Source organism: Dothidotthia symphoricarpi, assembly GCF_010015815.1.
Source record: "Dothidotthia symphoricarpi CBS 119687 unplaced genomic scaffold P153scaffold_19, whole genome shotgun sequence".
NCBI classification, from domain to species: domain Eukaryota; kingdom Fungi; phylum Ascomycota; class Dothideomycetes; order Pleosporales; family Dothidotthiaceae; genus Dothidotthia; species Dothidotthia symphoricarpi.
Window position 1 is genome coordinate 159888 of NW_022985026.1, and position 14939 is coordinate 174826.

General features: G+C 49.0%; 4 protein-coding genes across 4 annotated transcripts; 2 read left to right on the forward strand and 2 right to left on the reverse strand.

Annotated features, from left to right (window-relative positions):
• Positions 1-76: 76 nt before the first annotated feature.
• Positions 77-925, forward strand: P153DRAFT_389104 (uncharacterized protein; the record flags this gene model as incomplete). Its single annotated transcript, XM_033670814.1, has 1 exon — positions 77-925. One exon carries the CDS (start codon positions 77-79, stop codon positions 923-925), a length of 849 nt encoding a protein of 282 aa, XP_033520042.1.
• A 2970-nt stretch (positions 926-3895) lies between these two features.
• P153DRAFT_389105 (uncharacterized protein) lies at positions 3896-6243 on the forward strand (the record flags this gene model as incomplete). The annotated part of the gene is made up of 3 exons (XM_033670815.1): positions 3896-4193; positions 4244-5466; positions 5593-6243. 3 exons carry the CDS (start codon positions 3896-3898, stop codon positions 6241-6243), a joined length of 2172 nt encoding a protein of 723 aa, XP_033520043.1.
• Positions 6244-7387: 1144 nt separating this feature from the next.
• P153DRAFT_434117 (uncharacterized protein) lies at positions 7388-10042 on the reverse strand (the record flags this gene model as incomplete). The annotated part of the gene is made up of 4 exons (XM_033673061.1): positions 9363-10042; positions 8456-9307; positions 8212-8372; positions 7388-8146 (listed from the first exon to the last, which is right to left on the reverse strand). The coding sequence occupies exons 1-4, from the start codon at positions 10012-10014 to the stop codon at positions 7388-7390; spliced, it is 2424 nt and encodes an 807-aa protein (XP_033520044.1). The 5' UTR covers positions 10015-10042.
• A 2278-nt stretch (positions 10043-12320) lies between these two features.
• On the reverse strand, positions 12321-14495 carry P153DRAFT_299422 (uncharacterized protein; the record flags this gene model as incomplete). Its single annotated transcript, XM_033664277.1, has 2 exons — positions 12321-13983; positions 14179-14495. The coding sequence occupies 2 exons, from the start codon at positions 14493-14495 to the stop codon at positions 12321-12323; spliced, it is 1980 nt and encodes a 659-aa protein (XP_033520045.1).
• Positions 14496-14939: the final 444 nt, after the last annotated feature.

A 14939-nucleotide genomic window follows, 5' to 3' on the forward strand; every position in this document is an offset into this window, starting at 1 on the left:
GGGGTATCTTCAGACAGTGGTAGGAAGTGGGCGCGGAAAGGATGAGTGAGGTGTGTTGGGGTGGGTTGGTGGGTACATGGCCTCTAGAACCAGGCTGGAGACTTTGAACATCAATTCAGCACAACTGGGCTTGCATATCCATGACGGCGTCGACTTCGCCATCACGAATTCGACGGCTATATCGGGGGCGCTGGAGACTGTTGCGTTTGCCTCGCGTGGGATTTGGGCGGGATCTGTGTCTAGGTCACTGCTCAATATGTTGTCTATGAAGACAAATGGTGGTTCGGTGAGTGTGCATGTCGAACCCAAACCCGCCGTGGATGGCGGCTCGCTTCAAGTAAATTTCAAAGCAGAGTCGCGTATGGGCAGCATCCGCGTAGACGTTGAGCACGAACATAGCCCCGAGCGCGACTACCAGACAGATGTCAACAGGACCGATGGCTCAATAAACGGCACGTTTATCCACAGCTCTAAAACCGTGATAAAATCCGTCGCTGGCTTGGTGACTGCAGACCTGTTGCCATACAAATCTGGTGACTACCCTTCGATAATCGATACTAATACGCAGTCGGGGCAGACTAGTGTTACCGTGCGGACGCCGTATAAGACGAAAGGCCTCCCCATGACCGGACTAGTTAGCTCGCACACAATGATGTCCGGTGCGTTAGGGTTGGCGCACCCGCGAGAATGGGAGGTGCATGTAACGGGGACGTCGACGAGCGGGATTCTGCATCTGCAGGGCAAGAGTCTCGAGTTGGTTGGCGAGAATGACGAGTTGAGGGGAATCATGTTGGAGCGAGGAAAGGAGGTGGGGGGAAGTAGTATGCCGATTTCCACGGTGGATGAAGGGTATGAGGTTGAGAGTGGGACGATGTCAGGCTATTGTTGCTCGAGGTTACCTGCTCTGATGGAACAAACATTGTGACAGTCTTGGCGTGGGAAATGTGAGGATAATTTTTCTGTAATATCCCAGTACGGAGACGTGTTAGTTGTGTGGTTATTTTGGTGACGGTTGCTTTTAGGTAAATGTTATTCCCGGCCACATCTGTAAGTAAAGCGATGATCTTCTTACAAACTGTATCAGTCGTGATCAACATGTCCACACGTCCCGGTCCGCCAGCAGGTGCCCTGTAAGTTAGGGTCCAAGATTCTGGAACGCTAATAGCCCGGCCCAATACGTGCCACGGTCCGACCGAGGGGTGAGACGTAGGGCTGTGCTAGACAGCGGGGAGATTGGAAAGTGTCACTTTTGTCAAAACTTGTGCTTGGCCATAGACGTCATTCATGTTCGTTGTTTCGGCTAATACTAGTTGCCGGATGACGGCCGTGTTCGGCAGATGAGGTAGTGGATGTCAGTGTATTCGGAGATTATGGCGGATGATTGTTTTCGTAAGGGTTCTTCGTACACGCAGAACATGGCATTCAGGGGCGAAGTCATGAACTTGCTCTCAAGATGTCAGCAAACCTTTCCCAAGTAGCTTGCTGGGGATTTCTGGGGGGTTTCTGGATCAATGGAACTAGCAGCTTAGAAAATCCGAAGGTGTCGACTTCTTTCCTCCAGCGACATCAGATGACGATGAGGTTTCACACATGAGCGCACTCGGATGGATTTACGAGCGTAGAATGCGTCTGGAAGACCTGACATGACTCGATTTTGCTGCCCGCAATGATCGTCTTGCTGTCGGTATTCCATGACGATGATCTGCCAGCGATGATCCACAATCAAACTTTTGTAGAATTCCTCTCGACTTCAATGTCAGCGTTGAATTCAACACGACAGAGCGCGCGGGGTGAGGTAGTTGCGCAAAAGCCTTGTGAACACGCAATACTGTGTTCCGAGTCGTCATCGGGTGCGGCCTACGGCTCAGCGAGGCGAGGGAGAGAACAAGCTGAGCTGATCCTGGCAATCTCAGAAAGGAATGCCCTCAATGAGGTTAGAGAAACTTGATTAGGATGTGCTGAGGATCCTGCCAACATAGCCAGGTAGGTCCTAGGCAGTATCGATGCCTGATATATGTGTGGCACAACTAGAAAGGACAAGGCGATGTAGAAAACTGGGTTTGTATCGCCACACGTACTGTGCCTCTCTGTTCTTGGTATATCGTATGCAGCCCCATATGGTGAGGAGAGCTGAGGCTTTGCAGTGCTGCCTGCTATCAAAGAGGATGTCTTTTGGGACAAGGTTTCGATGCTCAGCTTGTGGTAATGTGGCGTTCAACACAAACGAGTCCAATAATGTAAGTTGCCGCTTTCGCATGCCCTCCAAGGGTGGTTAAGTGAGTGAAGTCCTTGTGTGTGCTCACACGTCATCGATGTTCACACAGCATGGCTCGGTGATGCCGAATTCGAGGCTGTGATGTGGCTGCGCAGTTGGTGATGGCATGGGTGTAGAAATTCCCATCGCTTCACGCGCCTCACACGAGAGGTATCCATGCCTCATAATCAACAGAGGCGTTTTGTTCTGGTTGAGAGCAAACGCTATTTGAGCGTCTCGGCTCTTGCTCCTCTGAGCGACTGAGTGAAATGTAGTTCTGGTCGAATCATCCTCGCAATTTCCTGAAACAGTAACAATGGTGCGGTAAGTATTGCGAGGATGGAGAACTCCTGCGTTTGAGGTGTGTTTTGGGTTGATGTGGGGCGAGCTAGCGATCATGATCAGTCAGCTAGTTCATCCCAATGGAGCCGAGCTTAGCCTGTGTTTTATTTCAATGCTCCAATGAACCGCGGCGGACAGCAACGAACTGCTCGATTTAGATACGTCTGTATTTCGCACGGAACCCGCCGATACTAAACCGCGGTAGCGATTCGATGTGGAGCCGAAGCGCGTATCCCAAGTACCGTGTCTCTCACCACTCGACCCTTCTCTGAACAACATCCGTCTTCGCGAATGAGCTCTGGATCTCGATACCTGGTCGTAAAGGGGCCCATCTTCCCTGTTCATCAGCCCTCTGTGCGCTGGCAGTTCCCTGTCTGGTGGCACATCTTTGTTGTTGAAAAGATGCCTTCTACGGCAACAACGGTGCCTCAGCTGCAAGGGAAGCTTGCTGCCGTCTTCGAAATATCTTTTCCAGGCAGTTGATAAGAGGCACACCACGTCAAGTGGCGTACGTGGCCCAGTCGTGTCTATTCGCCCTCATGGATCGCGCCTTGTCCACCCTTCGGTACATGTCCCCCACCATATACCCTTTTGGGTGAACGCCTCCGCTGTCGCCGTTGCAGATCGACTGTAGCCAAGGCGCCTCGCGACACGACTCTCAAACTTGTATCCAAGTGGTTCTTGTGTATCAATCTCACAGGAATTACTCACACATTGATTGTTTTCGATATTCTGGTACTAGTGTTTCCATCATATAGTCTACCGATTCCTCTCAGGCGTTTTCGCTTCTATTTCGGCTTTCTTTAGGATTCCGGCTCAGCCACTGTTGTTCGTTCATCTTCCTTGGAGCGGGCTCCTACCAACATCGGCTGCCTAGAGGACTTTTGTTTCTCGTACATTCATTTCTTGGCCTCGCGATCTCTCTTATCATACAAAAACTCGACTGTCGTTTGAGTATCTAGTCGCTTAGTTTCACTCGTTTGCCGATATTCGATTACCAACTGTCAGTCTCTCCTACGTCTGTACCCTCCCTTGCATCACATGGAAGAATGCCCCATAGTTGTTAGCTTGACTATCTAGAACAACTTAATCGAACATACACAGACAGAAATCAGTATCTCTGTAAACAAGACGGATTAAAAGACTGCATCTGATTTGTCTTTCTGATAGCCATCTGCCGGTCAATTGAAGCTGATGTGGTAGCTGTCTACTTATACTGACTGGCATCATAGAATTTTACTCCCGTCCAGCCATACCCTCATCGTGGATCTATCATCGTTGATACAGACAACACACACGATGTATTCGTACGATGATTTTGTCATCCAAAGCCAGCAGCAGTTGCAAGGTTCACAGCAGACATCAAGACCGTCACCACCTCAATCTACGTGTGTTGGGCCACAGAGTCACACGTCGTACTACTCCATGCCGCCGTCGCCCATGGTAGGAAGTATAGAAGATTACGGCCACTCGACGACGAGAACAAACACCTATTCGTCTCAGTCGCCAGCTGTAAGCTCTTCTACTTTCAGTAATCTTATGCTTGCGCCTGGTTCGCTTATAGGCCCTGACTACCTACATGGCGGTTTGAGCAGAAGTAGGTCGTCTCCGATCAAAATTCGAAAAGCATATCGTTAACATGTCAAGATTCGTGGGGACAGAAGCCGTGTGAAGAATCGGAGCTATTTCCCTTGTTAGATCCAGATGTACCCGACTTCTACTACGGCATTATCGATTCTGACGAAAACACGCCTACCTTCGACCCGCGACAATGCTACGATGTGAATCAACGCGACACTGACAATATGACCTTTTTCAACATGCAATCTAGTCGTCGAATGTCTGGATCTTCGTACTCCATGTCAAGTACTGGCGGTATTCCCGAAATGTCAAGCTATGGAGACGTAGATTCCCCCGAAACAGTCTCATACGCGTCGGACCGTAATGTGTGGCGTAATCTGGAACCAACCACAAACCATTTGATGTCGCCAATTTCGTCGTCACACATATCTCACCACGACAACGTCATCCGAGGCGGAAGTCGTTCCCGCGGATCTCCAGCGTCACATACTAATGTGCGATCCTCTCCGTACTCCCTAGAAAGTCCTCGCTTAAAAAGATGGTCCACGGGACAAGCGCCTACATCGACACCTACAAGCTCAAGTTCAACAGCGCAAACTCCAAACCGCTTCGCACTTTTTGGTCCACGTCTGACCTCGCATCATTCAATGCCAGCATACGGATCAACCGCGCCTGGCGTATTTGGGCCACCCACTCAGAAAATACTCTACTCACACGACCACACTATTCAATCCAACACCTCGCCGCTTGTTACACCCCCAGAACAACCGTTTAGTCTTGAATTCCCTCCACTGTTACCCTCCCAAGGACTCTTCCGGTTGCCATCAAACGATGTGGATCGTCAAAGAGGTTCTTCGTCGCACTATTCAGATTTGTCCGGTCCACCTGATCTTTTCGCATCATTATATGAACAACCCTCGAATCCGCCAGAATCAGACATGAACCCTTCAGACCCGGATCTTGTACCGCACGAGCAAGACACTCGCTTCACTGGCGACCTGTACACTCCAAGATGGGTCCGTGGCCATGGCAACAAGCGTGAAGGATGGTGTGGACTTTGTAAGCCCGGACGCTGGCTCGTTCTCAAAAACAGTGCGTTTTGGTACGACAAATCGTTCACCCATGGCGTCAGTGCAGCTACAGGTGCTGCCTTTAAAGGCCCACATGACACTCGACGAACGGAAGGGAATCTCGATGTCTGGGAGGGTCTTTGTGGGAGCTGTGGCGATTGGATTGCACTGGTCAGCAGCAAGAAGAAGGGGACAACATGGTTCAGACATGCATACAAGGTTCGTACGCATTTCATATTCCATAGTAGAGTAATGGCTCGTCTTCGCCTGCAACGCTCATGCGTGGGATTCGTTACTCCCCCACCTCAAGATTGTACAATTTGAGATCGCTAACGATGCCAACAGTGCCACACACATCCCAAGCTCAAAGACGGACCTAAAAGGCGTCGTGAAACACAGGCAGGACGCGTACGTGCAACGTCGTCCGCATCGGCAACGTCGTCTTCGGACCCTGTCAAGCGTGAGACCTCACAAACAAGTACTCCGCCAATAGCGATACCCGGGTCAACCACGTTGCAGTCCTCTGGCGTGCCAATCACGTCAGCGCCTCCCGTTCCCGTGTCGACACCTCAGTTGACTATTTCACCACCTTCGAAAATAACCTCGTACCCAAGCAGCCTCTCTTGCCCAACGCCAACTTCAGGCACACCAACAATGCAATCATACCACACTCCAGCGTCGAATACCATGTATCAGCCATACACTTCAACAGCCACATATACGATGCATGATGTCCGTCAACCAACGTTTACATCCTCGTACCATCCACCCTACACACCGACAGCAACATCTTCCATGCAACGTTTGCACACACCAACGGTAACATCATTCCAAAAGAGTCCTATCGTAGGCTTCTTCAACACTCCAATGCACGTCGTCAACACTGAATCCGCTTGCTCGACATCCCTGGGTTTTTCGCATCAGATAAGTGAACCCGAGACACTGGGCATCAGAACGTCAACAGCGGGACTAAATTCGATTGCGAGCATGATCTGAGAGTTTGAACTTCTCACGGACATTATAGGAAGCAAAGCTTCTACCATGTAAGGCCAGTTTGGCAATGGCAAGAAGACGGCGATCTACCACGCGACAAACTGAACAGCATCTTCATAGTTTACTCATCTTTTCCTATTGCATTTCCTTACTTTTCAATTATGTCTAGCGAACGGCGCCCACATAAATATGCTAGAGGGCACACATAACACCACAGCGATTGTTTTATTTGGCATATTTGGCATTTTGGTCTGCATTCATATACCATACTGGTTGATTCCCACACTTCCACCACTTCAAGTGGTTAGATTTCTTAGATAAACACGATCCTGAACATACAATTTGAGCGGTCTTTTACGTCTGCAAATTATCCCGCCCAACTGCCATTCTGAGCACATCACAAGCGAGAACCTCTCTTATCGTTGATTCTATACTCACACCCAGCTGTTAGTTCATACATTCAAACCCTGCCCGTTTCATCCTCCCTCACAACTCATACACATAGTCACACCGCCAAACATCGGTGTCAACCCTTGGATTTGAGGTCTTGAGAGACACTGGTTAAATGCTCAACCAGTGGAAAGGAGTGGATGACAACCCAAAAGATGTCGGCGTCGCAAAGCAAAGCAGCGATAGGTGATAGCATTCCGCGTCATGTAACTGAAAAAGATCAGTTCGAGAAGTGAACCATCTGTTAGGCTGTGTGCACTAAGCCACACAGCGTTTTAACTTCTGTTGGGTGTGCTCAATGTTCCTGGATGGCTGCGACAGATGATCGTCAGGTTGAGGATTGGTTCGGAGTGGTGTTCAGTGGCCGTGTTTGATGAATTTTAGTACTCTGTAGATGAAGTTTTTATCTATTGTCGATGCGTCCGAACACTACAGGGCTTGACTTCTTGCCATTGTAGCGTTATATAGGCAATGCTTGGAATATGATGTCTTGCCTAGGTCTTACTATCGTCAACGGTAGCGATCAAGATAGACATCGAAAAGTTGATCTACTTGTTCTTGACTTATATGTAGGCACAATTATGGATCGTGACTCTTCAGACGATTGCACATAACGACTTATTTTATCAAATAGTGACAACCAGATCAGGAAAGTACACGACTACGAGAACAAAAAGAGATCGTGAACACACATTCGCTAGCCGCCGCAGCCACCACACCCTCCATCACCACCGCCATCGCCACCACCATCTCCGTTTCCACCATTCCCCGCTGCAAGAATTCCACACCCCCCAGGAGCGTGCCCCTGCCCACCACAGCTCGCACTACAGCGCGGTGTCCCGTCCCCCCCAGCACAGCCGCCCAAGCTCGTGCTCGCGGAACATGTGCTCGCCGCGCAGGCCCCCCCAGATTGAGCTTGATTATAGTCGCAGCTAGGATCCGCGTAGTATGGCACGTAAACCGGGTAGACGATAGGGTAACCGTATGCGCCGTATATGTATGCATCGTTATCACGAGAAGGCGCTTTGGAATTTTTCTGCTTCTCGTAGCGTTTGCAAACCTTTGCATATAGGAGATCCAACTCTTCAAGTTCGCGCCTCTTCTCTTGAGCACTTCGTTTGTCTGAAATACTCAGTGCGTTATGGGAGCTGATGTGGGGTCCGATATGCGGGTCCTTCGTGAAGTTCTTCTCGTCCAATCGGTCGACACTCAATGATGCCCGTCGCGAACTGATTTTGCTGAGGAAGTTCGAGCGTAAAGGCTCACGGTTACATTCACAGTACCAGCACGAACACTCTGAATACGGTTGCCCATACTTCTTCTCGTAGGCTTGTGAGGTCCATTTGAAGGATGTGTGAAGGTTTGATTCTGGAATCTTGTCGTCGTGATTGAGGAACTTCTTGGTCTCGGCGAGAGTGTACCGATAGTAAACCTTCGGTGTCAACTGATGCGTATGCTGTGCGAAGCGTCAGTAAAAGCTTAATGCTCGGAAAACAGTAGCAGAACATGGCAACTACTTACCCACGCAAGGTCGACGTCCAAGGTTGGCACAACAGACTTCTTCGGCTGTTCTGCCGCCAAGCCTACGAATCGGTGATATTTTATGATGGATCTTTGGACGGTTGCCACTACGCTAGGACTATGCATCCAGTCCAGTTTTACCATCTTCTGTACAAACGTACCTTCAAAAGCCCATGTGTCAGCATAAAAAACGAACATGATAACAGTATAAAACACTACCTATTTGCTACAAATAGCGACGTACCTTGTCGGAGAGTTGCACCCACTAAGTCGAGACCAAATACACTTGAGTTCTCCCAATAACGGCTCAGCATCATACGGACTGCAATCCTACTACCTCTGGCTATGAAACTAGGCCGCTTTTGTGCCTTGTTGATGAGTTCGGTGCTAACCTTTGACTGAATCACGGTTGTGAATTGTGTCTTGAGGCCAGCAATACTGAGCGCTGCGATGTTGTTGCGGAGATGAGCCGGCGCGAACTCAGGCATCTGAAGGATGACGCGATTGGGAAAGAACGCATCGTGAGTCTCGATTCTCTTTCCTTTCGTGGTGCATTGAGGCATCCCCCACATGTTGAGGATAGTGCCTGGAAGAGGTCGTTGACTGAACAAGAGATTCTCAGCGTCCAAGATGAATTTTCCTACTCGAAGCTTCTCGTGCGTGATGACTTCATCACAAGATGAACATTTGTGTTCAAAATTGGGACTTGTGAAGCCCGTGTCGGAGGTCAGGTACGATTCAAAGGTCGTTGCTAAAGCTGGAGTCCAGGGGACATCGTTCGTTGATTTGCAACGCGGACATGTAATACTCTTCATAGCCTCATCTTCGAGCGGATCCCAAGGACGCTTGACAGTTTTTTCAAATGTCTGTACATCACTTGGATGATATTCGAACATTAAGTTGTCGATGGAGTCGTGTACGAGCTTCCATGGGAATGGCGTTCGCCAAAGCGTGTGATTTTTGTGTCGGATGCAATCCTCAAGATAGACTCTAGGATTCAGCAAGTATGAATGCCAGACCATGAGTACGTCCAGTGGGGGAAGGCAGAAGTTCTCATCATTGTCGAAGCCATTACCTTCGTTAGTAAACCTGGAAACTACACGATCATCAGCAAGAAACAACAGCGTCCGTAGGTTCAGATAGCAGCATACCGAGACGATCTCCCGCATATTCTGTGTCGAAATCTTCCATTTTGATGTGCGTATACCAGATACTTGCGGAATATTGGGAAGAATCTGATAAGGAAGACCACCATTTCTCAAATCTATCCACAGCTCTTGCTACAAACACTGACCAGCGCTTGTCCCGTATGCGTTCCGCACGTGCTGCAACCTCGTCGTCAGCATGTCCGGGCGTGGGTATCGCTGTCACTGTCACATTATGCTCGTGAACATGACCGGGCTGCTGATCGTGTTTCTGTGGTGGTTCATTGTTATGCTGGCTGGCTTGAGCTTTCTCCCCAAGCTTCTCTGAGTTGATCCCATACAAGCCATCGTGGTTTCCGATGTCGTACCTCAACTTGGCGAATGCGTGCAACAGCTTCAGGTGAGTGATAAACTCAGTCGGCGTTGGAAGTTCGAGCGGACTAGGGTCAAAACTGTAATTTCCGATAGGTACTGGGGCCGTCACTGTAGTAGGCCCCCCAACTGTGCTAGAAAAAGGTGTCTGAACCGACGGGGGTCGAGAGTAGGCTGGTGGTGGTTCCGCATACCGAGCTTCCACTGTTTTCATTGATTCTCGACGGGTTAGGTTTATCGATTTCTCCTCTGGAGTTTGTTTTACTTTCTTTTCCCTTACCACCATGATGGCTTGATGCGAAAATCTGAGCAAAGGGACGACGATGAAGGGAAGAAAAGAAGCTACAAAACTTAGTACCTTGAGAAACGACAACTTAAATATCAAAATTTACCTCCTCGAGTAGTCCTAAATCTGATGCTCGGTGAACACAAGGCTGACAGACAAGGCTTAATCTGATCTTAAGGCTTGAGGCGGAGCTTGCAGGATGACCAATAGCAATCGCAGCCGAATCCATGTACCCACCGATTACGTTCACCGGAGCAAGATGCAGCAGGTTTTGGAGTGCTCAGTTGACCTTGGCTGCAGATACGGTTGTATTTGGAGGCAGTGCACTGGATTGATAATCACGTCGTACAGCCGAATTAAAGTTAGCCCTGATGTCGCTTCCAACCACCCCGCCTTTCACATCCCTTTCTAGAAGCAACTTGTGACTGGTTATTGCTTTGACTCTCTACCTCTCTTGTAAAAGCTGTGAAGTTCTTCGCTTGGGGAATACGAACGTATAAAGCCATGATTAATCTGCAGATATGTTGCGGTACACATTAAAGCTAGCAATTGTCTACATAGGGCATATTAAACTGTGAAACCGTACATACAACTGAACCATGAGCAAGCTATAGCCTACTTGGCTATGGACGATGGAACACATAGCATTGCCTGTCTCTGCAACCACACCTGGTTTTCAGACACCAACCAAGATATGACCCGGTGCGAGAAGAGCGGGTCCGTCCTTTACCGATGTTATGGAAACATCGGGCACGTGAGAATGATAAGCCAGTGGTGGCGGAGCATCGCGGGGACTTCGGGAATGTGGTAGGTGTCTCAAGATGGTGTAACTGAAAGTAGCCGTTTGAGGGTAGTATCTCGCGATGCATATCCCATGTTCAGTTGGTGCGTCTGGGTAGATTGGCGATCTTTCGGTCATCCAGGTAGAGCCCATGCTCAGTTGTCCATCTCGCTGTCTTAGCAACCAAGTCTTTGAACATTCAATGTGAAATATTGCTCCAGATGATCCACAATATCTTCGACGTCCGCTTATGTATATGTATCCCTTAGGTTGACCAGTGGGAGTCGCTCGATGAGAACCCCGACTACCGTCTTCTCTGGGTATCAGTAGTATTGGCCGCATGTCCACTTGCATCTACGGACAAAGTCCTCATTGGAACACGTAGGCCAGACGCTATTTTCATTTTCGTTTGTCTGGATGTAAAAGTCTATCTGTGGTATTCCATAACCGGCGAGCTTCTCGTAGTACGACGGATTGCGTCTACTATCCGCAGGGAGCATATCAACAGTGGTCGCTATGTTGCTCTGTAGGTACAGTTAGATCTTGTACAGTGACACAAGTAAAGTTGACTATGTAGATGTAGTGCGAGCGATGCGTAGTAAACGTGGGGGAAAAATCGACGAAGATTGACATTCTAATAGTTAGACTTCCTATCTTCCGTGTTTTCCACAACCAGGGTTGAATATTGTTGTTCTGCAGTCCCTTCAATATCAGATGCGAGATCTCCCTAGTAGTCGCGTCTCTAAATGCCATACGCTAAACTGGTTTGGCCCCAGTGGACATACACTGCGTCGTTCTAGATGAACCCAAGCTCAGTCAGGGCTTGCTTGTGTTATGAAGGCGCCATGGAGGCATCCACCCTCTTTGTCAAGTGTAAGAGCGGGAGGTAAGATGCGTCCTGTGGCTCCTATCATACATCAGAAAAGTGTACGCTGGGCGTATACTAGCAGGAACTCAGGCACAAGACTCCGACACTGATCTGGAATTCAGTCATCAAACTGTTGCAAGGTTTCGCTGCAGCTTGCTTCCTGGAAGTTCAATTACAAAGAGATACCATCCTAGCTGCAGTATAGGAATGAGATGTCAACCATCTACATAAACCCGGGACGGAAAGCACATCATGCCTTCTCAGAATGACTCAGCTACTTCACCTCTTACAGTGTAGGTGAAGTGTGGTTGCAGCATGATGGTGTCAGAGGCTATCAACAGCGGGAACCCCCGGAACAACGCTTACAATATAAGTCCTACATCGCCGTTACGGTCTCACGAATTACCTGAGGACTTTCCTAGGGGTTGAATTAAGTTCCACAATTGGACGTATGCTCGAGTGCGTAAGCCAGCGATGTTGGTGACTAGGATTGAATGATTGCGTTTTCCGCGTAAATCGTCGAAAGAAGAGCTGTCCCCGAAGGATGTCGCTTGCCCAGACTTGTAGTATCTCTAGCCAATAACGTACGTCCTGTATGTATTGAAGATATTGAGTTGAATCCCACTTCCAGGCCTAGAGGATACGCAACAACATAAGCTAGACGAGTGAAAATACCTCCAACGGAACGCCCCGAGCTCTCAGTGCGTCTGGTAACAGTCGTGGATCGGAATCTTTTAGGACTTGGCCGGTGATCTTGTTTCTGTAAGCCTCAACAGTTTCCGTTGGCCACACGTCGTGCGCCGCTTCTGTTCGTTCCCACTCTTCGGGAATGGGCGCTAATCTCGGATCCTCATAAACTATCTCCTGGGTTGCAACATTCTTGAACGTTTCGATGTAATCTTTTCGTCGGCCGATGGCATAGTTGATGAGGAGTTGGAAGGTCCAGTCTTTTGAAAGCGGCCCGAGAAGAGCTTCTCCATCCATAATACCGTCTATATACGAGTCACAGATGAGAGCATATGTGTGTGATGGCCTTTTCCGAATCAACAGGGGTATCGGGGAGCCAAGGATCACTGCCACATTGTCCCCATGTTGTGGACGGCCGTTCGCAACACCAATATAACCCTTCTTCGTCTTGAATAAGGTCTGGCCCGAAAATAAAAACCAATGGCAATGTACATGATCTTCCACAGCACTGACATCCGCTCCGTTCAACAGTTCGTGGAAAGGGAGCTGAGCTTCTGCCAAAGTGGGGCATGGCACTTCCGGATATTGGTCCAACAGTATCCCATAAGTCATAACCCGTGCACAGGCTTCGGCCATCGTTTCTCCTGTCGGATACATTTGACTTGGTGTTATACTCGTGAGCCAAAACTTGCATAGCGTGGTAAGGCCTTCATGGATATTTTGCGGTAACGGCTCCGAAACAGCTACTACCGTATCGAAGGAGACACCGGTAACGCTGAGCGTAGAAGGAGTATTGTAATCAAAATTGGCTACGGAATGGCCGCTAGCTAGCCTATTAGCCGAGACATGAGTACCCTCGAGAGGCTTAGACCAATCCGGTATCCAGGAGGAACCTGGAAAAGCACCCTGAGAGTGAAGCACTTCTAAACTACCAGTCAGTTCGATGATAGCCAGAGCCATGTGTTTGTATAACTCTTCGACAGGCTGTATGTAACTAGGTTGAATTCGTCGAGATAACGTCTCCGGTAACAGGCCAAGCAAAGCGAACACTTTGTCCCTGGGCTCGCTACAGGACATCAGCCCAGCTATACCGAGCAGCATGATCATATCTTTGCGTCGAATATCTTCACAGAGTAACGAGGTGTTACGGATTCTGTGCTGGATATGCTCCGAAGACACGTGACTTGGCTTGAGCTCTCGACATTTTACAACAGCGCGTCGAAGCCGATACCACAGTGTCTCTTCTGTACCACACTTGACTATAGCATGATGATTTGCAAGGTGAATCTCCTGCATAATCCAGAGGCGTGTGAACCAGGAGCGAGATAGAAGATCGTACAAAGCCTGCCAAGTGTCCGTGTCGTAGATGATGGAAGGCTCTTGGAATTGATGGTTCCACCAATCTTTTTTCACTCGCATTGGCGCGGGAAAACAGAAGCCGCTATTGGTCATCTCAATTTGTCTCCCGAGAAAATCCAGCGTACGAAGTGCCAAGGGCGAATTGTGCGAAGCGCAACCAAGCCAGGCGACAACACGCTGTGCATATTTGTAAATGCTGCCCATGCGGACAACCTGCTCACTACGCTCGCTCAGGTCCATTTGATTTATACAGACAGCGTCGATCCATAGTTTTCTGGAAGCAGCTGGATTCCGGAGATACCTCAATGCTTCATGGAGATTGCGCCCGACATACAACTCCGTGAGGTCTTCTTGGGTGATGTTATCGAGATGTGGCGTAGTGTTCCAGGAAGGCACTACCTCAATCGCTGCTTGGCTTTCGAGAGAGCCCCAAGTGTAGGAGAGAGCTTCGTACTTCGGCTCAAAAGACTGTATAAACTGGTCATCGGTAGATTCATAGAATGTCTTCTCGTAATTGGGATCAGGATGTTCCCAAGTGCTGTAAACCTCCAATCGGTTGAAGAAGAAGATTCGTTTCTCAACTGTCTCACGAACTACCCAGCCATATGGTAAGCTCTGCTGGATATCTACTAGGCTCTTCCGTAGAGAGACTTGAGATGGTGGGTCGGCGAAAGGAGTGTTGAAAATGGAAATCTTGATTGGATCATCGAAAGCGCCAGGATGTAGCTCGAGCAATCGTATCTCTCCCAATTCGACGTTCAGCGGTGTGTATTGATACTGTGGCATTTTCCACGCGTGAAACCCGCTGGCTTGGTCGATCGTAAGTGTTTGGACACAGGATCTGAGAAGTGGATTGTGAATTAGAAAGGGATTCTAGATAAGTCGTTCGTGATGAGTGAGGCAGTATGGTGCAGCGAGCTCAAGCAGAGGAAAGAAGGCAGGGCGAGCGATACGCTGCAAGGACGCTGCAGCGAAGGGGTAGTCACATGCGATCCGGACTGAGAGTATGATGGAACGTAACCTCAGGTTCGTGTGCTTCGGCAGCACAGCACGGAGAGGTGTCGAACGGTATCAGCCTTGTCAGCCTAAATACCCTTGTCATCTGGCTCTCGGTTAATCGAAATACTAGGGACTAAGATGCAGCGAATTCTTGCAACAGCTTGACCACTACATCTAAGGTTCGTGTAGAATTCTTATGCCTAAATTCCTAGTAGTATACGCCTTGCGTAT